The 22,094-nt window shown below is 36.9% G+C and overlaps 1 protein-coding gene across 6 annotated transcripts in view; it reads left to right on the top strand.

Annotated features, from left to right (window-relative positions):
- PIK3CB (phosphatidylinositol-4,5-bisphosphate 3-kinase catalytic subunit beta) overlaps positions 1-21,442 on the top strand; it is a 111,188-nt gene extending 89,746 nt beyond the window's left edge. For all 6 annotated transcript variants that reach the window (XM_054835216.1, XM_054835218.1, XM_054835215.1 and 3 more), the window contains 11 exons: positions 3,722-3,843; positions 5,934-6,077; positions 7,093-7,192; positions 9,616-9,794; positions 10,417-10,526; positions 10,847-10,925; positions 17,049-17,216; positions 17,699-17,822; positions 18,894-19,039; positions 20,601-20,733; positions 21,225-21,442. In XM_054835216.1, coding sequence (XP_054691191.1) covers positions 3,722-3,843; positions 5,934-6,077; positions 7,093-7,192; positions 9,616-9,794; positions 10,417-10,526; positions 10,847-10,925; positions 17,049-17,216; positions 17,699-17,822; positions 18,894-19,039; positions 20,601-20,733; positions 21,225-21,362 — 1,443 coding nt within the window. In that variant the 3' untranslated portion in view covers positions 21,363-21,442. The remainder of the gene's footprint in view (positions 1-3,721; positions 3,844-5,933; positions 6,078-7,092; positions 7,193-9,615; positions 9,795-10,416; positions 10,527-10,846; positions 10,926-17,048; positions 17,217-17,698; positions 17,823-18,893; positions 19,040-20,600; positions 20,734-21,224) is intronic.
- The last annotated feature ends 652 nt before the right edge of the window (positions 21,443-22,094 follow it).

Genomic DNA, 22,094 nt, shown 5'->3' with positions numbered 1-22,094 from the left:
TTAAACTATTTTTTTTAAACTTTTGAGCTAAAAAGCATTTACTGTGAAGGATTATGATTGATAGTATAAATTTCTATTCTAATTTAGTATTCTGACCTTTGCCTGTTACAAGCTAGGTGTTCTTGGAAGAAAAGGAGACCACTCCATGAAACCTTAACTTCCATCTATTCATTGTGCAATTCTTGTGATTATCCAGTCACTTAGAGTCTTAGTTTGCCTCCAGCATAGAGTTTATTTTCTGTTACATCCTTCCTACCAGCTAGATGTATATGTGCTGTGAACTTATAAAAATAAATGGAATTTCATCCTAGGTCATTGTCTGTGCCATGAACACTAACAAAATGTAGCACCCACACATTCCTTGCACATTTGTGTTCTTTCACATGCAAGAATCCTTTGCTCCTTAGTAATTCCACTATGTGCTTCTGAATGTATTGTTCATTATTAAAAGTTATCTGGAAATACAAATTGTAGAAATATAGGTAGGTATTTGTTTACACATTAAAATATGTGAAGGAAAAGGCATTCTGATTGCTTGCTCGAGGGTTTGGAATATAATCTTTGGTAGCAGAGTTTGGAAAAGTTATTTGGAATATGGATATCAGCTGACAGCTCAAAGTCCTTTAAATTTGGGAATGTTAAAAAATATCTATAAAGCATTTTATTTAAACAGATGCATTCCAGCATTAGCAAGCCTCATAATTTACCTCTCATTAAAATTAAATATATAGAGTACTAGCTGTATGTTGCAAGATTTGTGCTACTACAATAACATGCATGCTGTGGTACTAAAGGGGATTTTTTAATGCCTATTGTTAGCTGTATTTCAGTGAAAGCCTGACACTTGAGGCAAAAAGTTCTTAAAAGAATCCAAAACCAACCAAACACAAAGAAGAAAAACCCAAACTACAACCTCCAAAAAACCAACCAAACACTAGCTGTTTATAAGAATAATTAACTACATAACTATATTCCTGCATCTATTAATGCAGATCAAAGGTAGTAAGGTCTTTTAAGAAATGGAGTATTATGTTTGATTGTAGATCATCTTTATGGACCACTGAACTAATAGATTAAAGTTATGTGCAATGGATTAAAGCAGCTTTCTTGTATTATTTACAATATAGATTTTATCCAAGCTCTCATTACATTGCAATAATTTAGTTGAATAGTTGCACTGAAGGAATTCTGAAGGTGTATGCCCTCACTGTTGCCGTAACCTCCTCACTCAGCAGTGTAGCAGGGTGGCAGAACGTGTTAGCAGAAGTCACAGGCAGTATTTATTCTCAAAACAGAACTTAGTAATTTTATTTTTTTTTAAATCTGCCCACTTTCAGTGAAGTGACACCATCATTAATGAGAACTAGAGAAAGGACAGCTGATTAGAGAGTTAATTTTTGAAATTTTGAAAAAACTGGAATAAAAATACTGACCCGTGCTTAATTGTATTGTCTCTTAGAGTAAACTTGTCTTGTTAGGGAAGAAATCATGGTTATTTCTTTAGAGAGAGAAAAAAAAAAAAGATATTCCAAGGCCAATCGGACTTGAGCTTTCTCCAAACCTTGAGGTTGTTGCTGAGAATTGAAGATCCTTATTTTCTCACAGCTTGTCAGGAGTTGCAAACTGTGGGAGAGGAGAAGTATGCAGTGTTTCATGTCTGCAGCATTTTAACACTTTTGATATTGCAGAGAAATTTTAAGAACTTGAAACACATATTTTGAAATGTAAAATTTCTTTACAAATGAGGTGTATTTGGAAGTTCTTCAGAGTTGCCTCTCTGTTGCCAAAGCAGATGAGGTCATTTCATGGTGTGAGTTTCTTTTGTCCGAATGCAACAAGTATTTCTGATATCCTTTTATCTGCACTTGTGAGAAGTGTGCAATGCACCTGGGATGTGGAGCTAGTTGGACTGCACTTCTCTCTTAATAAAAGTTCCAGGGCAGAATGCAAACAGAACAGTAGGTATTTGGGGAATTTTCTAGCCTGTTTCATAGATCATTTAGATCTTGCTTCCTCTAAGCTCATATCACTTTACATGTTCTCATTGTAATAATCTCTGGAATAATTTCACCAGTCAAAGGGAGGAGGTCTGTATCTTCAAATAAACTTCACAGTTCATTTACATGCTGTAGACCATGGCTTTCAAAATTCATTGCCTGCTATATGAGGCATATAATGCCACTTTGACTCATCTTTTCAGACTGTATTTCAAGTTCTCCAGTCATTTTGATCATTCATTATTAATAAAATGTTTCTGTATTTTTGTTGGTTCTGCACCTGATTTGACATAGGTTGTCTAGAAGTTCTGATGAGTTTGTTTTGAAGTTTCCTATTGCGTGTCTGACAAGCATAGCTGCTGCTTGCATTTCAACATCTGTTTTATGGTATTAAGTATCTGCTCAGTGTTAGTATTTCTTTCAGAATTTCAGAACAAGTATTCATATGTAAGTATCGGTGGTGTCATTGACCCTTACTGGGCTATGGATTGCATACGTTTTGTGTGTATGTTCCTGTGGGAATGACATGTATGTTAAAAAATATCTTTAATTTTACTTTATATCATTATGAATCTTTAATGTGTTCAGATCAGTATTTGCCCATGGAAACAGTTGAACCGATTCTTTCCTCTGCTTCTGGAATTGTGGCATGGCTGCTGGCTTTGCTTTGTGATTGATCCGTGCCTTCTGAATGTCACAAAACTGCACAGATGAACCAGTTCAGAATCCACCCGCCCCAGGAGTTTAAGAAGTGTTATGAACATGCCTATTAGTGCAGGTTGAGACTATGAACTTATACATGTTTGTTACACTTGAACTGGAAGCATTATTTCAACCATGACATGTAGTAGAAAATAGAGATTTTTCACTGTTGGCGTAAAAGGATTACTAAATCAGGAGGAAAATAAGATCTTCCTAATCATTCAGACTTATCTGAAATATCTGTATTATCTAATTTGTAAGAAAGGGTATTTTTATTATGAATTGTGACCTGTTCCTACAGAGAGGAAAAATTGTGTGCTGTTGATACACTGCATACATTCAAGCTTGTTTATTTTGAGTAATAGTGTACGGTTTGTCATACAACTATATCCATGTTACTAAAAATAGACCCTCAGCAGGTAGCTTCATTAAAATGCAGTAAACCAGTTCATTTTCTGAGACCTCTAGATGTTTTTCTTCTTAGTAGTCCAAAATAATACTCAAGTGTTTTCTGTAATTTTTTCTAGCATGTCATTGTCTTCAGTGTTGGGATTTTTTTTTTTTTTTAATCTCTAACGTGAATCATCCTTTCTGCAATTTAAGCTCATTACCATTCACAACGCCTGTGGGAAAAGTCTCCAACAGTTGAGGTGGATACATATTTTTGGTAGAGAGCTCTCTCAACAAAAGCCTTCTTTAAACTTCTTTAAACTTCTTTTTTAAGGGAAAACTTTTACCGTTATAAAAATATTTATATATTTATGACAGCATTTACAAAACATTATCTAAATTTTATTGAAACTCTGTTTCTAAAGCATACACATCTGGGCTTACCTAATTTTTCTTTACTGTGTGTCCTGTCTATGTGTGAGGAAACAGACTTTTCAGACTGTGTAAATGAGACCTGAAGCAAAAAAAGATTCTCCTTCTGTTAGTATGAATGCTTTTCTGGGCAGTTATACCCAACTCTTTTCTTAAATAGCTAATTTACCTGTAATCTAATAGTCATCTTTTTAAAACAGCTTCAGGCTCTCCTTCAGATATGGCCCAAGCTGCTGCCTAGAGATGCATTAGAATTGTTGGATTTCAATTATCCGGACCAGTACGTGAGAGAATATGCAGTGGGTTGTTTAAAGCAAATGAGGTGAGTATATTGTATTTCTTCAGCATGCAAGGATTTCTGGGGTGAAAAACTGCATTCAGTTTGTCTATAGGAAAGAAAGAACCCAAAGAGGAAGGATTTAAACACACTGCCTGCTATGAATAGATGGCCAAATAGAGCAGTCTGATTTTTAAATAAGCATGTTGGCAGCCAAATACAACCTTCTTATTCTGACATCTTGGATTCAATGATTATTATTGTCCATGCTGCTAAGAGAGCAGCAGTGTACCTTTGTCCCAGAGAGGGTTGTGAGTTCACCCCTTTCTTGGACAGAGGGAGAGCAAGATCATGTGAGAACTTTTTAGTAACAAAGGGACAAAATATTACAATAGTTGAATACTAGAAAAACTGCCATCCAGCCGCCTCACACTGTGTCAGGCATTGGCTGTATCATTTAATAGAAATTTAAACTGTAGCATACAATAAAAAACCCAGAGAATTACCGATTTGTTTGTTCTTCCCAGTAGCCTTTGCTATCTGCAGTTCTTCCATTATCACATATAATTTTGCTCTTGACTGTAACCTAGGGCAAGATTTGTATAACATTATCATTTGCAACATTACTGCATGTTTCCTGTCCTTGAATTCTAAATTCTCTGTGGTGACTAGTTTAATGATTAATTTTTTTTAATGGTCAAGGCTAGACATTTGGGGTAAAAAAAAAATAAATATTTTGACTTCTTTCAAATGCAAACAAGCAATTTAGCTGCTGGGCTATCCTAATAATACTGAATTATTACATCTGGAATTATTTCCAGAATTCTTAGTTCTGGCTCTGAAGCAAAGTTGTGTTCAGTTGGGTGTCAGAAACCAATTTTCAACTGCTTTAAAAAGTCTGATGAAGGCAGCTGGTAAAAACCTAAAGGTGATCTTATTAGCTGAAATAAAAAAAAAAGGGTGAAAATAAATATAACAAGGCATAATTGAAAGTTTTTACCAAGTTACTGAAGTTTTTCAGAGTAGAGATGGAGAGTATGAAAGAATCCAGTATTTTCATCTCTGAAGTCTTCAAGTGACAGACAGAAGAATTTCTATTCTTTTCCTTCCATCTTAGGCAGAGAATTTGGATTCTGCAGGCCTTTTATAAGAGAAAAGATACTCGAAAGTAAAAAGTCAAGGAACATTCACATTTGTTCTAGAGAAACAATTGCCAAGTGTGAGAGGGGTTTTGGGGAGCGGAGGGAAATACAGGATTTTACAGAAAAATTATCGGAATTATTTTTATTATATGAGAATATTACTTGAAGTAGTTAATTAGTATAGAGGCTTTTCAAAGGCATGTTTATGGACTGTGGCTAAATACTTAAATTTGCACTTCTGAAGTAGGAATAATTTGGACACTGATTTCTCAAAGATGAAGTACTTTTCCTTATCCTTTAAAAACCTTCATGTTGTTGGTATGATTTAAAAAAAACCAAAACAACACACAAACTAAAAACCCAAACAAAAAAATTTGGCTAAATGGATCACTTTGTAGGTGTATCTTAATGAACACCTATTCACTGACGGGTAGTGACTTTTTTTAAAGACAGGTTAATTGAATTGCTTTCAGTGGAAAGAATACTCTTCTCTCCCTTATTTGTAAGCTGTGAGTGACTCTGATTGGTATATGCAGGTATTCTCAGTCCTTGTCCATGCCTGCTGCAGCTAACTGCTAGGTCACAGTGGTCCCTTATGTGGTTCCAAAGGTCCAGCTCCTCAGTCAGAGGTTGAGTGGTCAAAAGGAGCCAGTGGCCAGTCTGAAATAATTTGAAATAATTAATTTTCCAGTAACTTAACCTAACGCTCAGGCTGAGATCTCGATCTTGTAAAGCCCATGACAGAATACCAGCTTTTTACTTACAGGTTTGAGGGCCTTAAGATTCTGTTCAAGGTATAACTTACTGACGATCAATCTGGTATTGCACTGAGTTGTGTATTATTGTCCTTCTCCATGCGACTGAAAAATTGGGGGACACTCTTGCTATTGAAACAAATCTGTCATGATTGGATTTGTCATATGCATCTGAATTTCTGGAATATCACTAATGTGGTTACTCTGTTACTAACTTCTTTTATGTACTCCATCCTAGTGATGAAGAGCTCTCTCAGTATCTTCTTCAACTTGTGCAAGTCCTGAAATATGAACCTTTTCTTGATTGTGCGCTCTCCAGATTTCTACTAGAGAGAGCACTCGGTAATAGGAGAATAGGGCAGATGTTGTTTTGGCATCTAAGGTAGGAGTTTTTCCCCTACGTCTTTCTGAAACTATTGAGCCTGATTGAACTTTCAGATATGATTTATTGAGGATTTTTCTAAACGAGCAGTTATTGTAGTCCCCTACAAGTCCTCTTTATGTTTCTTTACCTTTGGTATTTATAGATCAGCGCAAGCCTGTAAGTAAAAATATATTGCAGTGGTTTGTAATCTACTCTTTGACAGAAGTATTCCAAACTGCATTCGGCTCTAACTGTCTGATAAGTTAGGTTGGTATATAACCTTAGTGTTTGTTTTGGCTGTGCATGCAGTAAAAGTACAATATTTATACCACACAGTTGGGAAGAATTTATGTTACTTTTGAGACTCTTAACAACAAATAAAAGCAGTTTTATGTGTCGTTGCACTTTTGATGACCAGTTCCGTGAATGGCAGATACCTTGCAGAATGGACTATAGGTTGATTCTGTTCTTCAAAGTACAATTGATTTTTAGTATTTCTAAATAAAAAGAGCAAGTACTACATGAAAATGTTTTGGACAATAATTGGCTCTGGTACAAGGTTCCGTGGTTTGTTTTAAAGTGTTCCCCTTCAGGCAAATTTTGGCTTTTCTCTTAAAAGATTTGAGAATACATGGTTTAACATCAGCCCTGATTCTCGATATCATCTGCTATGGCTTGCCAGTAACTATTTTCTTGAATAAAAGGGGCTCCTGAAAACAAGTATCCAATCGCTACCGCTCAACATTACTGCCTCCAGAACAGTCCTAGACCTTGAAACAAGTGGCATGCATTGAAACCAGCCAGGCCTTACAGTGTTCAGCACATAAGTGTTCTCTTATTTCTTAAGAAATCTGGCTTTTTGTTTTATCTACGTAACCATAAAGTTGGGGGGGGGGGGTTGTTGGGATTTTTTTTTGGTGGGGATTTTTATGTTGGGGTGGGTGGTTGTTGGGGTTTTTTTATTATTTTTAATGGCTTGAAGAATGCTAATCTGCAAAAGCTATGGTCTGATGAGAAACTTTTCCTTATGTAGGTCAGAGGTTCACATACCTGCTGTTTCAGTACAGTTTGGTTTGATACTTGAAGCTTACTGCCGAGGAAGTGTTGCTCATATGAAAGTGCTTGCTAAACAGGTATAGACTTCTCTTCTCCTTTAAATCTTGACTTATCCCAGCTTGTAATGCAAATACTGATTCTGTTGCTCCGATGGGGTATATTGGTTACCTTGACAAAGTCCATCTGTTGGGGAGCAGGGAGAGAAGGAAGCATGGGTGAGACAGAGAAATGAAAGGACTAAATAGATGGATGATGGAGCCGCCCTCTTGGCACAAAGCCACTAGAGCTGTGGGGCCTCAGAGGTTGGGAACTGGTTTTATAGCGTTCAGAGATGTGCAAGATGCTTTCAGCAGTACACACGTGTTCTGGATAGAAGAGTAACTGTCTGGATTATTAACTGAAGAAGGGTTTCGGTGCACTTGAAACTTGTGACCTTTTTTCCACAGTAAGGGTAACTTGTTCAATAGGAACTATTGCCTTTCTGTCTAAACTTTATCTAGACGACTCCAAGACTACTTCCTGCAGCTTTGGCTTTTGTTAGAAGGTGATGCAAAAACCCCCAAAGTTGTAGTATAATGCAGTACTCCCTGGAAATAAAGATGTTGAAGTAAACCAAATACTCATTTTAGTGTTAATATAGATGTGCCATTTACAAAAAAAGATGGGGAAAGAAAAAAAAAAAACTAATAAGTGTATCAGCAGGTCATTAATGGAGACACTCAAAAAATCATGTTTGAAGGCTCTAATGCAGTTTTAGCAAGTTAATTTAGATAAGGACGATAAAAATCCTTGAAAAATTATTTTTCTCTGGAATTAATGTATTTGCTATATCAGGCCACAAAAACTAACTCAGTAGATACTTGTCTGACTGAGTGTTATTACTAACAGTTTTGATGCTGTCTACATTGAAACTGTGCTTTGAGAGGCATATGGAACCGGAATGTGCTGCTGTTCTCTTTATTACTGCAGTTCACAGGACATTGAAGAGACCATCTCTTACACATGTGTGCTTGTTAGTATTGTCAAAATCATGAAAAGATTAGGTGATGAAATGCTTTAAGCGATAGAGCTAAGGTCAGTAAAGGTTTTGTGCATTGCACAGGAAACAAATGTCAGTACAATCAAAGAAGGGGCAAAAAAATTCCCAACTGTGCAAACACGGAAGAAATTCAAAGTAGAAATACTTCAAAAAGTTCCTGTTTGTACAACGCAGGTTCCATTTTGTTCCCTTGTTGCTGATGTTTGTACAGCTCCTATAATAGTGGAGAGGCAGAGCGCATTTGGTTTTGACAGATGGCTGACCTAGCAGGTCTCCATTGCCTCAGTTTTAGAATCAAACTGCATACAGTTTCCACAGCATCCTGCCTGGGAGGGTTCAGTCTTTCTGTAGAAGTGGTAAGTTTTGACTCAGCACCTTGTAAGTTAGACTGAAGCTTCCTTGTATAGAAATGAACTTTAGTAATTCTTAAATTGATGCAGTTTGCTAGAGAATATGTGTTTTACTGAGCTTGTTAACTGTGGCGAGTGCAAATACAGCTGATTGTTACAACAGCTATTTTATATTTGGCTAACAAGTTGCTTAGATGTAGATGCAATGTAGTAATTATATTTGTTGTATGTGCTATCTAGGTTTGTTACAGAAGGACTTTGCTCTGTTAGTGTTATGTACATTTACATCACTAGGTTACTTGTTTTCTTAGGAATTAAGTACCAGTAGAAAACTTTCCAAAACAGAAGAAGGGGGGGGAAGGGTTAAACCCACCTGTTTTATGCAAATATTGCAAATAATTGCCTTGCCTTTTGACACATTTCTAAGGTAACAATACTGCTTAGATAAGATGATATGATTTGGAGCATTTACCTTATGCCTAACGTCAGCAGGATTTTAATGGACAAACTTTTAAGACTCTGCTCTGTAGAAGTTAAGTATGTGTAGTTATGTATGTGAAAACTGTCCGCAAGTAGTCATGTGGCCATACCCTATTGTGTGCAGCTAACTGAATATGTACAGTGAAGTATTTACATCCATAGCTCATCTCCAGTAATGTTTTGATTTTGTTAGAGGTATGAAGCACTCAATATTTCTGTTGACTTCAGTATGGATAGAGGCACCTATGTTGAATTTGTGGACAAAAATTGTATTTTGAAGAATTTGTGTAAATGTATCATACATTAAAATACCTTGTTCTTTTTTTTTTTTTTTTTTTTTTTTTTTTAATTTTAAAGCATGACTTAAAGTGACTCTGAGCTTAGGAGATTTTATCCCGTCAGTCTCTTTGTCCCAGAAATCCCATTTTCTTAAGTAACTTGAGTGACTTAGAAAAGGCTGTTCTTATATTTTTTCAGGGATGCCACCTTAGTTGTCATCTATTATTTCCATATTTAAAAAGCTGTAGAGTTATTTAATACTTTAGTTCACTGTTTTGTTTTGAAATGGGATTTTGCATTGTATTTTGTGTAAAATCAGAGCAATAACTTTTAAAGATAAAATCTCTTTCAGGTGGAAGCCCTTAATAAAATGAAGACTTTAAATAGTCTAATTAAGCTGAATGCCATGAAGCAAAGCAAAGCAAAAGGAAAAGATGCAATGCATACATGTTTGAAACAAAATGCTTACAGAGAAGCACTTTCTGACCTCCAGTCTCCTCTGAATCCTTCTGTTATACTTTCAGAACTACAGTAAGTTAAGAATTAGTGAGTAAAATTTCACTGTAGCTTTTGCACGGAAACAGTAAAGCAGACACATGCTTTAACTTCCTTTGGCTGTATCGTTCAGCCAATATGCTGTCATAGGGAACTTTTTCTGTTGGGGATCTTCCTGAGGTTAAGGTGTCGGTTAAGTTAGATTTTTGTGATCCACCATGAAATTTAATATTCTCTTAGTCAATGTATTACCATAGCTAAATATATAAGCCTAAGAGTGAATTAGACTACATTCCTGGATTCTGCTTGTAACAATAAGCACAAAAGCCATTAAAACTTTTAACAGCACTTAAATACAAAGTCTAAAAATTGATGGGAAAGGATATCAAGGCAACTATTTTCTCTGAAAATATGGGTGCTTAATGTAAGCATCAGATATGTGTATGCCAGTCATGGTATCCAGTACATTCCATCTCCAACAGCTATGTTCATAACTTGGTAAGTGCTCATGGTGTAGTAGCAGAATGAAGCAGAGATCACATTTAAGTACTTCCAGACTGGAGGTCTACATGTTCTGTTGTGTTTTGAACAACATTTAGACCTTGTCAGTTGAATTATTCTTATTTGACTAAAACTTTTTTGTTGTATTTTCTTTTAGTGTTGAGAAGTGTAGATATATGGATTCTAAAATGAAGCCTCTATGGATAGTATACAACAATAAAATGTTTGGAGGAGATCTTGTAGGGATCATCTTTAAAAATGGTGATGGTAAGCAATGCTAAAACTTTTCAATTTCTCCTTTTCCTTCTTCTTTCCCACACTTGTGCTTAAGCTGTGTTGCTCTGTATTGCCATAATGTAAACGTGGTTTACTCTCACATCGGTAAACAAATGAAGCATCTTCTTCTGACTGGGTTTCAAAGTATAGCCATTATCAGTCATGATGATATAGTTACGGTTAATCCCACTTTAACCTTTAGGCTTGATGAATATTTTTAGATACTTTTTTCTGAAGGCCTTATAAAGATTAGAAAGTTTGTCTACAACACACTGAGAAATTGAAATAGCAGTTTCAACCTGCCGTTACAGATCTCCGACAGGACATGTTGACGCTTCAGATTTTGCGTTTGATGGACATACTTTGGAAAGAAGCTGGTCTGGATCTCCGGTAGGGATCTCTTCAGGGCTGGTTTATTTGGATGGAGAGTCCACCTTTAGCAGTAAAGCTTTCCTGTTATTTAAATACCTTCCCCACTGTCCCCTTTCCAGACTTCTATACTGGTGCCCAAAGGGTTCAATTGTCATAGCCAAGGTGAACAGGCTATACAAAGCAGTTACCTTATCTAATTAGATGGCTTCTCTTTGCAGTTCATTCCCTAGATGGCCCATATTACAAAGGAATTTAACGGTGCAAAGAAATAATGCAAGAAGTGAAGTGAAACTTTGGGATTTTTGTTTATTATCAAGCAGAATATTTTTCCTAGTGCACCATATCTCTTGCCATTTATCTAAGTTGCGGTGCTGATTATTAATTCCACTATTCTCTTGTATAGTTTACTGTTTTCATCCTTTGAAAATCATCTAGATAAAAAGCATTGTATGAGGTGAGGAAACATTTCTTGAGTCCAGCAGGTTTTGTGTCTTTTTGTTTGTTTGTTTATGTCTGTGACCTTTCCAAAAGGAGGTGTTTTGTTAGTTCCTCATGTAACAAACTTATCTAGTAATGGTCACAGATTTTCCAGGCATATGCAAAAATGGGGACTTAGTGATGATGGGAATTGCATCTCTTAAGTTCTAATACACACGTGCAAGTGAGGTACAAATATGCAACACAGATCTGCTGGCTGAGGATTGCATCTGGAACACACCATCAGGATTCTCTAATGGGTAGAACTAATAGGCAAAACACTCTCTAGAAATTAGTCAGCTTGAAGTACTGGTAGTTTGGGGGCAGGGGAGTAAGGGCTTTGAGATTCTTTCTAATAGAATTTCACTGTCTGGTTGAGAATTACCAGAATTGTGGAATGCACAAATATATTCTGAAGTCCTGTTTTGCATTCTTTTCTTGATAAAACATTATTTGGATGTCAGAAAACATTTTTCACACCAGAAATATCTTTGTGTCTTCCAATGTCTCTTGCAAAGTAGCTTTCTTACCTTCATATGTTTGCCTAAGGTAAGCATGACTTCTTTGTAGGAATACTAGAGTATTTCAAAGAGAAACAGTATCAGGCATTGTTCAATGTTATCATATAACCCTCTAGTACATGGGGAACTTTTCCAGCCAAATCTATGCACCAATTTTAGCTAACAAAATTCTCAAATTCCAATTTCCTTTTAGAAAAATAGTTTTAAAGAAGATACTGGGTTTCATATTGTTACAAACCATTCGGAGGCCATAAATGCAATTTTGTATGCCTGTGAAAGAGCTGTAATCCTTTGTGTTTAATTTTTAAGTGTTGTTTATAAGGCTAGAAGTACTTATTTAAACATTACTTGAACTACTTCATTTAGATTCTCTGAGCTCATTTCAGATTTTTTGTGGTTCAAGCATAATAGTGTGATCTTCATAAGGCATATAACATCAGCACATGCAGATAAGTAAAATTATAAACTTGTTACTTATGCGACTTATGGAAAGATTCCTTTGAGTGAAGTATGAGATAAGGTAGGAATGTGAATAATAAATTGTTTCTGGAAGTGTATGTTTGCAATGAGGTTGCTGAGTGTGTGTTAAGTTGAACACTGATTGAGGAAACTATAGATAATTTATGTCATTATAAATAGACGGTAGGGAGACTGATCCAGCATTTAGGGGCAAGGACAACCACTGGCAGCTGTGGAATCCCAGATGAGGCATTCTTTGGTTGCTGCCTTTCCAGAAGCTTAGTTTGTGGTTCCAGCCTGGGCCACACACCGTGCCTAGCAAACAGGAATAGTGATTAGGAGTCATCAAAAATGCTTTTCCTGACTAAGGCACTTTTTTTAACTGAACAAAGGAAAACCAAAAAGTGGCTCTGATGTCCAAGATTTTTTCTTAAAACTCTCAGAAGAAAAAAAAAGTAGAAAGGGGAAGTTCCTAGTGAGAATTGAAGTTCTATAATTGGCCTCTTCCATTTATTTACTTAACTGGGAGCATCTTCCTTCCATTCATCCTCTCATAGTTATGATTATAAAATAAAATTCTGGGATTCAGGCAGGGTTGTAATTCTGTGTCTATCAAAGAGAGATTAACCAGGCAGTTGCCAAGGGAAGGCTCTGAAATGGCCTTAATTGAAAACAGAATTGGACAAAATAGCACTCCGAATGCCTGGAGCATGAGGATGCAGCTAAGAGGGTAAGACTTTGTGATCTCCATGTTTGCAGTCTACATGCCTCTCAAGAAGAGGCAACTCCAAAATCTATGAATTAACAGCAGTGGTAATGAGTTCTGTTGCCTTGTTGGTGAGTCAGGACTTGTTGGCTTGCTTCTTTTTGCTTGGGTAAGAAGCATGGTGTCAAGTGAAAAAGTAGTGTCAAATAGATCTGCTTTCCTGAAAATTACAACTTCATACATCCATACCAATGAGTGCAGTCTTTTCTTCTTGCCCTATATCATCCTTTGGAGGCTTTAGTTTCCCTGAAACTATTGCTTCCCTTTTTCCTTTTGTGGATGCATAATGGATTTTGTGCTTTTCAACTTTTTTCCACTACAGAAAGTCTGATAGCTCCATTCAAGTAAAAGCAGGGCTTCTCACTTGTTTCACCAGTCTGAGAGCAGAAGCACTTGCTGTTTGCCTCTCTCTTCCAATCAGTAATATCTTGCCACACACAAATTGTACAGCTTCTATGAAGCATGGATCAAAAGGCAACCAATATGCTGCCATCGAGGAGTTTCGGATAGATCACTTTCCTTCTAATTGCACTGCAATCTGCAGTCAGTTATTTAGCAGTAATTTAAAATGAAATCTTAGCCCAGTCTGTATCTAAAGCAAGCACAATATTCCCAGTGGGATTTCTGAGCTCTGGAGAGGAACACCAAATATATATTGGTCTTGAGAATTCCAAAGTTGAAGAAGGAGAAAGGTTGATTGGTTTGTTTGTAGCTGTCGACTAATTGTCTCATGGGTAAACTGGCCTCTCAAACACACGGTGTGTTCTGTTGTCTAGGCTCCTGTGTGTGCATGCTGACTAAATACCAGAACAAGACCAGGGTTTGTGTCAGAAAAGGAAGTATGTGTATGCATGAGGACACAACAGTGTGCTCCAGTAGGTCCTTCATCCTAGGCTATCCCTGGATGGACTGTGGAGTGCACAACTGAATAGAAATTCAAACGTAAATTGCATCTGCTTCTCAGTACAGACCCAACCATTGTACAGCAAAGACCATCACCCCAGACGGACACTGCTCTGTCATTTAGAAAACTCTGCCTCAGAGTCATTTTACCTTAGACATCTGTCAGTCAAGTCCCAGAGAGAAATTAGAAAACCCAAAAAGCATATTCTTTAATCCCCATACTTAAAAAAAACCCCACCTAGTCATTTCTAAGACAAACTATTACCTGAAAAATGAGCAGGAAATAGTTAGCCTAAGAGATCAGAAAGTGCGTGCAGCTGAACTTCCTCAGTTCTTTCTGTAGTTTAATTGTTTCTTGTATTTTAAGTATGGGCAATTATGGAACACGCTCAGCTAAATGGTATTTATATTGACATTGCATCTGCAGAGTCACAAAATGAGACTTTCAGAGGTTCAACCCCTCTGAAAAGGTACAACTACACAAGTTATTTTGCTTTAAAAAATTCTACATCTGAAGTCATGTATGGGCATACTCATAGTAGATGACATAACTTTCTATATTTTTCTATGAGGAATGTTTAAATACTACAAATATGTGTCACAGCAGAGGAGCGTTACCTGTCTTCCCAAACATACTGTGGGGTTTGCAGTGTTGCACCTCTTAGGAGGGTAATCCTTGCATCAGAAAGCATTTCTGCTGTTTTACCTATATTACAGCATTGAAATTGTGTTAAAAGAGATATTAGTAAAGTAACAGAGCAACAGAAAATCCAGAGTTTGAGGAGGTTGATCTATGTTGAGTGACCTTTGCTGTGGTAAATTGTCATAAAAGTATTCAGTACTTAGTTACTTTTTGGACAGATAGAGGGAGTTCTCCAAACTACTTTTTCATTTCACTGCCTATTTATAGTGAGTTTTCATTTTCACCTCCCTTAATGTGTGTGAAGTCTGATGTTACGCGGCTGTGTATGAATGAAGTCAGGGTTCACAAACACATTGAAAAATATATTTGATACAAGTCTAAAGGATGTCATTATTTTTTAAACCATTGCACCTGAAATTACAGAGAATATGTTGATAAATGACCAGAACTTGGCACATTTTTGGAAACATACTGCTTTGGAGAATTAAACTCTTGCAATAAACAACAGTATTAATGGACTGAAGAAGAAAATTTTCTGTCCTGTCTGGGATTGCTGTATTGATCTGTCTGTGGTCTCTACTGGCATTAAAAAAGCAGGGAGCATATCCTGCTGGCAGATGTTGAAGTCAGAAAGACCAGGATGAGATGGAAAGGGCCCAAAGGATTTGTCCCTAACTTGACTCCTGTCAAACTGTCTCTCTGACAAGAATGTTTTTTCCTCCAGTTGTAAGCACACAGTCCTCAAGGGGCTGAAGGCTTTCATCATTGCTTGCTTTTGAAGGGGAAGTTGTTGGACCTGTGCCCAGTTAAGCTGCAAGTAGGGTGGGTTGAAATGCCGTGGAAGAAGGCCAGCGTGCACTTTAACCTGGCAATATTTGGCTTACATTTGTCCTGTCGTGATAAGGATGGGCAGTGCTTCCTTGTATCATGAATGCTGGTGTTCACTAGTTACAGATACCTTCTGTTCATTGTGAGAACCCTCTGGGCTAGAGTTGGGGTTTTTAATTGGGAAATAGAATAGAAACGGGAAGAAGGTTCCAAATCTGCACTTCTTTTTTTTTATTTGAACTTGGGTGTTCTCTAAATACCCTGTTGAATCTGATTTTTCAGTTGTTGCCAGTAAAGAAGAATTCCCAAGTATATAGTTATTAGTACTTGCGCTGCTTCAGTTATATGTTATCACTGAGGTAGAGAAACTGTTCAGTTATGTAATAGCTGTTATGCCAAAAAGTTCCAATTAATTTCATCTGAAATTTTATGTATTTTTCTTCTACTGCTTGGGATAATAGGCTGTGTCAGTTGAGAGATGTGGTTCTGCTTTTGTAGCAATCAAACTTAATATCTGTTTTATATAAAAATACTGATGACAACTCCATAAACAGTTCTTTTTCTTTCTATATATATATACACACACACACAAATTTTAGTATGTCCTGCACTTTTTTTATACAGCTTTGTAAGTTAGTGAGTGCTAGCCTATAGCTTGTGTACTGCAGTTAGATTTGCATGGGCATCCATTCTTTTATACGTGGATCCAGGACCAGAATTGAGATAATATTCTTGACCCACAGTGCCTAGCACGAGAGTAGACATCTTGATTTGTGACGCAACACCTTCAAAGAGTTTGCTTTAAGTTTCCATTGCCTACATTAAGCTCCCATCTAAGTTGCTACTCCGTTTAGCATTTTAAGCATCTGGAGTGAAGAAATGTTTTGGAAAAATACACTTATCTATTTAGACACATCTCTCCTTGATTCATATCTTCATCTGTGTCTATTTTAATGCAATGATAATTGCTATAGATATTTTTACTAGGCATAGTATATGAATGCACAGGAATATTCTTGCTTTTCAGGTGGATTAAAAGATGTATTCCTGTTTTTCATTATGTATCTGTGCTTAAAATTAGTATGAGTTGGAAAATATTATGTTTACATTTAAAAGGATTTCTAGCATTTTAAATTGAAATAGGAAGAGTGGGGGAAAAGGATAAGACAATCTTTTCCATTTACACAAATAATTTAGTCTAGAATGAACAGGAGTGTGACTTGCTGTCTGTTTAGCCAGTAAATTAACAAATGAAAATAAAGGGCTCCCTCTATGGTTTCTCCTATAAAATTACAAGTAATTGTGTTCCCTAGTAAAAGGGAAAAAATAGACTTCCTTATAATTTCTTTTTTTACATATCTGTATGTAGTAGGAAAAATGAATGTTTTAAATGTATTGCTGGTATTTTAACTTTGCAAGCAATATCTGTATGTTAACTTTTGAGAGTTTAATGTTGAAGTTAGCATGAGTATCCAGAATATTGATAGACTAAAGAAACTTTCTTACTATTTTTGTTTTTAACACCAATCTGTGTTTTGTTTCAGGATACTGCCATATGGCTGTTTAGCAACTGGAGATCACTCTGGTCTTATTGAGGCTGTTTCTAGTTCAGAAACCATTGCTGACATTCAGTTAAATAGTAGCAATGTTGCTGCTGCTGCTGCCTTCAACAAAGATGCTCTCTTAAACTGGCTGAAGGAATACAATTTAGGGTAATTTCTACAGTTATTTTTCTCATCTATAGTGTAAGCTACAAAATTCCTGTAAGTTTTTGTTTCAATATAGAGGAATGTGTGGCTCTTCTGGCAGGTTTGTTACTACTTATTTTTCTAGTATGTCAAATTCTGACTCTCATTTATGGTGCCCTTGCAATTCAAGCAACGATCCAGATGAAATTTTGGCATTTGCTGCATTTTGACTGCATGTTATAGATTAAATTATGCTAGATTTGGCAAAACAAACAAGCTCAAGAAAAATACGTGGGTCCTAAGTCTTGACGTTGTTGCATTTCATAATATTTGCATTTCTTCTATTCTCCATAGCTACCTTTTACAGTATTTTCTCTCAAATAAGTCTAGATTTACAGCATCCTAATGGGCTTCTGGTTTAAACAAGCAAAAATCCTTTTTGAGATTAGGGCATGACATGAGTTGCCAGTAGTATGCACTAATACTGTTTGTCTTTGTGGCTATAGAGATGACTTGGACCGAGCCATTGAAGAATTTACTCTGTCTTGTGCTGGCTACTGTGTAGCTACTTACGTATTGGGAATTGGTGACAGACACAGCGATAATATCATGGTCAGAAAAAATGGTCAGGTAAAAATCTCTTCTGTAGGCAGAATAACTGTGGTATCTTTGTTGTGCAAGAATTATCTTGAGAACTTTTAATTTCTTTAGTGTCTCAGTAAAATTAAATCCACACGTTGTTAGAACTGATGTCTTTGTTTACTGAGAATTAAAGAGAGCTTTGAAGAAAGGAAACAAAAGACTAGTGGAAGGACCGACCACTGCCTGTTTAGTAAGCAATTCTGTATCAAGTGAGGCTGTTCTACAGAACTTTTTCAGAAGGTCCAAAAGGCCTGTTAATAGTTCAGATTCATTGAATAAAAGTAGTATTGGAGTATCTTGCAAAAGACCATCCTTAAAAATACATGAATTGCAGTTTTGAGCAGTGTAATTTTCCTGAAGTTAGTCTCTACAGCCCACCTCTGCAGAAATTTTCAGTATGGAACTCAGTACCAGCACAATGCTGTGACTATAAGTCTCAAAACCTAGAACCTATGTAAACTCTTAGAAATGTATTTTCCTGTTTGTTACTTTCTACTGTAATTTGTCTGATTTAAATTATTCTGCCTATAAATCTAGCAAGGGTTATAAAAGTGAGTTTTATAGATGTATGCGGTATTCTTTTAAGGTTTTTTTTATGTACTAGAAGAAAGCTGAAATACCCTTATCTTTGATTTTAAAATGGGAGAACTGTCGCAGATTCCTTGAGATTAACCTAAGTTCTACTAGCTTTGCTCCTGACTTATGTAGGAAGCCCTATACAGTGATGTTGAGCCTCATGGGCTCATCACTGGGCTCATTTTTCTGTCTGATATTACCAACAAGATGTCTGTTGGCAGACACCAGAAGCTTAAACCTGAGATAATCTTTTGCACACTGATTTGTAGCAGTGGTCGCACGTAAGAGTGTGGATGTTATCACATCACTGACTTTAAACAAATCTTATAACATTTTAAAACTAAATACTCCCAAAGGGTTGAAACAACGATCTGTGGAGAGTAGCATTATGAGTTAGCTGTTCTTGATACCAGCATCCTGTAGAAATATTAGAAAAGTGAAATATTTCACTGGAGCAATTAATTTTCACTTCTGTTTTTTTAGCTCTTTCATATAGATTTTGGGCATATTCTTGGAAACTTCAAGTCCAAGTTTGGAATTAAAAGGGAACGGGTACCTTTCATACTCACCTATGATTTCATTCATGTTATTCAACAAGGAAAAACAGGGAACACTGAAAAATTTGGTCGGTGAGTATTATTTTGATCTCTTTCTTTTGTAACTGAGATGATCTCTGGTGATAACTTCCAGCACACCAGAAACCTATCTGGGTTTGGTTTCCTCATTTGTACTTGTGTGGAAGTGTGCTAACATGCATTTACAATACTCTCTGCTTCTCTACCTGAGCTAGAATATATATACAAATTACTTCATACATCAGAAACTGCAGCTCTGCAGTGGAGAGATACAGTTTCTTTTATCTCCTCCAGCAGGAGATGGCAGGTTCTTCTGGGCTCATCTTTTGTTCCCTTCGCCGGGCACTAGGAAGGGATTCCACAGACTATTGTTGAAGCAAGGTGAAGCACTGGACTTAGAAACAGGCTCCCTTCTGTCCATCCATGTGCATGCAGTGTGCTAATGAATCCTGGCCTTACTTAGAAGCTTAGGCATATACAGCCATGTGCTCATCATCCAACACTTTGGATGCCCCTTCCCATTTTGGGTTAGAGAGCTACAATAGAGCATGAAAGCAGACGACAAGGGAGAACTACCTTCTGTGGTCCTGCCTGTTGAGGTGGATTTTTCTTTTTTCCTTCTCTGTCATTCTCACCAGTTGACAGGAGGGGCATTCTGAATGTTTTGCTCTCGCTTTGCTATCAGTTTTCACAGGAAGAATTTATTAACAGAGATATGAAATTATGTACTTAGGTATGGCTTGATCAATCTCGTGGCTACTTCTGGTAGAAGAAGCTGTACCTATATTCGTAATGGTGTGTCTAGGAAGAATGGAAAACAACCGCCAGGGACCCATGTCTCTCCTGGAGAGTAAGGAAATCAAGCTGTAGCTCCATTTTTAACACCATGAAGTAAAGGCTGTTAGGTGACTGTGCTATTGCAAGAGCTGTGGGATATGGAGTACTTTAAATGGCACTAGTTTCCACTTTCACTGGAAAAATGCCTCAGAAGATAATTTATTCTTTGAAGTATAACTTGTCATCTCAGTCTGAAGAGGTCTTCCCATTTCCTGTGGAAATTTACAGATCAGACACTGAGCAGTGGCACATTTGGGGACATTGAGCAAGTTCTCAAGTGCCTGCATGATGGGTCTTTACGCCAGATCTGGCAGTCGGTTCAATTTTTGACCATGTTTGCGGGAAGGAATTACCTTATAGGGACAGGCTGGATGGGTAAGGACTGCTACAGAGCTTTTGTTCTTCCACTGTAGGTCCACTATATAGGATCATCAGGGTGTTTCACCTGACAGATTCTCAGGGAGATGGGACACTGGCATTACCTTTGGCATTTTTTACTCTCTCAGAAAAACAGTGTTGTGGGGTTGTTTTTTTATTTTAAAGCTTTTGGTCTTTTGTGCCAATGTTTTAAGGGTTTGTTGGAGAGGCATGGGATATATTTGTGGGAACGTGTTGGAGGTTCTGTAGACATCTCTGTTGTACTTTTTGTTATCGTGTTCCTACAATATATGTGTTAGACCAGATAACACAATTTCTGGAAATCGTTACGTATATTTGTCAGCTGTGTAAGTTCTCATGTGTTGTCTTCATTGCATGTGCTTTGTGGTTAAATGTGAAGGTTCCGCCAGTATTGTGAAGAAGCGTACTTGATTCTGCGAAAGCATGGAAACCTATTTATTACACTCTTTGCACTGATGTTAACTGCAGGGCTTCCAGAGCTAACCTCTGTCAAGGACATCCAGTATCTCAAGGTAAAGTAAGATTTACAGCTCAGCAGGACTTTGCATTTTTCTAATATGTGAATTTTGATTCTAAGATGAATAGCTTTTAATTGTTTTCCATTTCTCAAGATTTCCACATAGTTCTCAAAGCTTTCTTTTTCAGCTCTATAGAGCAAGATCTGTAGTCAGTCCTAGTGGTCAAAGGAAACTATGAACATACGTTCCTCTCAACCATTCTGTAATGAGTTCAGCATACTTGCATCTTAAATGTAGTCATTCGGGGGTGTTTTACGTCTTGGCTCATGCGCAAGCATAAACCTGTAAAGGCGAAATAATTTGCTTAATTCTTCTTTAGTTTTACCTTTAAACCCAGAAAATACCACTGCTATATTGTTCAATGAATAATAGGTAAAAAAGTGTCAAAACAGAAAAAAACAGAATGTCGTTTGTATTGAAAGGTGAAGGAGGCCCTAACTGTGGTTTTAAAATTCCTAACAGTACTTGTTTCCCTGTCATCTTAGGACTCTCTCGCCTTAGGGAAGAGCGAGGAAGAAGCACTAAAGCAATTTAAGCAAAAGTTTGATGAAGCACTCCGGGAAAGTTGGACTACTAAAGTGAACTGGATGGCTCACACTGTGCGAAAAGATTACAGATCCTAGAAGATTTTTGCATTTGCACTAAGCTGAATGTTACCTTGATAAGTGTTTTTAAAGGTGATCTGTAGTATGGACCAACAAAACTTATTTTAAATAAGAAAGGAAACAAAACAACAAGAAATGGGCTGAAATAATTCCTGAGTCTTTTGCACTCTGCTTCTGAATGCTTGATTCCAAGACATTCTCTACAAATAGTGAACATCCTGGATAATCAGTTCCTGCTGACTTTGCACGCTGAGAGCTACTAGGCATTTTTAAAAATTCTTTGGTACTTTATGGAGGTGTAAATACTTGTTTTCATACATTAGGGTAATGTACTCTAACATACCCAGGAGGTTTGAAGACCTCTGACAGAACTGTTCTTTGTTTAAAGTTGGGACTTGAAGAGTAATTTTTTTTTTAATATCCTAATCTGGCTAAAAATGACCATATTGTGTATATTTTTCATATGAACTCTGCTCTACTGGCACAGATGGATTAATTCTACTGTAAATAGCAACCGCAGTATCATTGTGCTACAGGGAGCTGCTTAACGTTTCATACTGCTGGCGAAAGAGTAGGTGTTTGTAAGGGGGGGGTGGGTGGGGGGGAGACCTTTGAAAATGATGCAGTGTCCAGATGTTCGTGTTGCACAACTTTGTTCCTCTGACATAACACACACAGAAGAAGCCCTTCAGTAAGAGGAAAGTTAGGCCAATTCCAAACACATCTGAGAATCCCTCATTGGTAACGGTC

This window comes from Grus americana, chromosome 9 (assembly GCF_028858705.1).
Source record: "Grus americana isolate bGruAme1 chromosome 9, bGruAme1.mat, whole genome shotgun sequence".
Lineage (NCBI taxonomy): Eukaryota > Metazoa > Chordata > Aves > Gruiformes > Gruidae > Grus > Grus americana.
The sequence above is the reverse complement of the archived record's forward strand: the minus strand, read 5'-3'. Positions and strand labels throughout refer to the sequence as shown.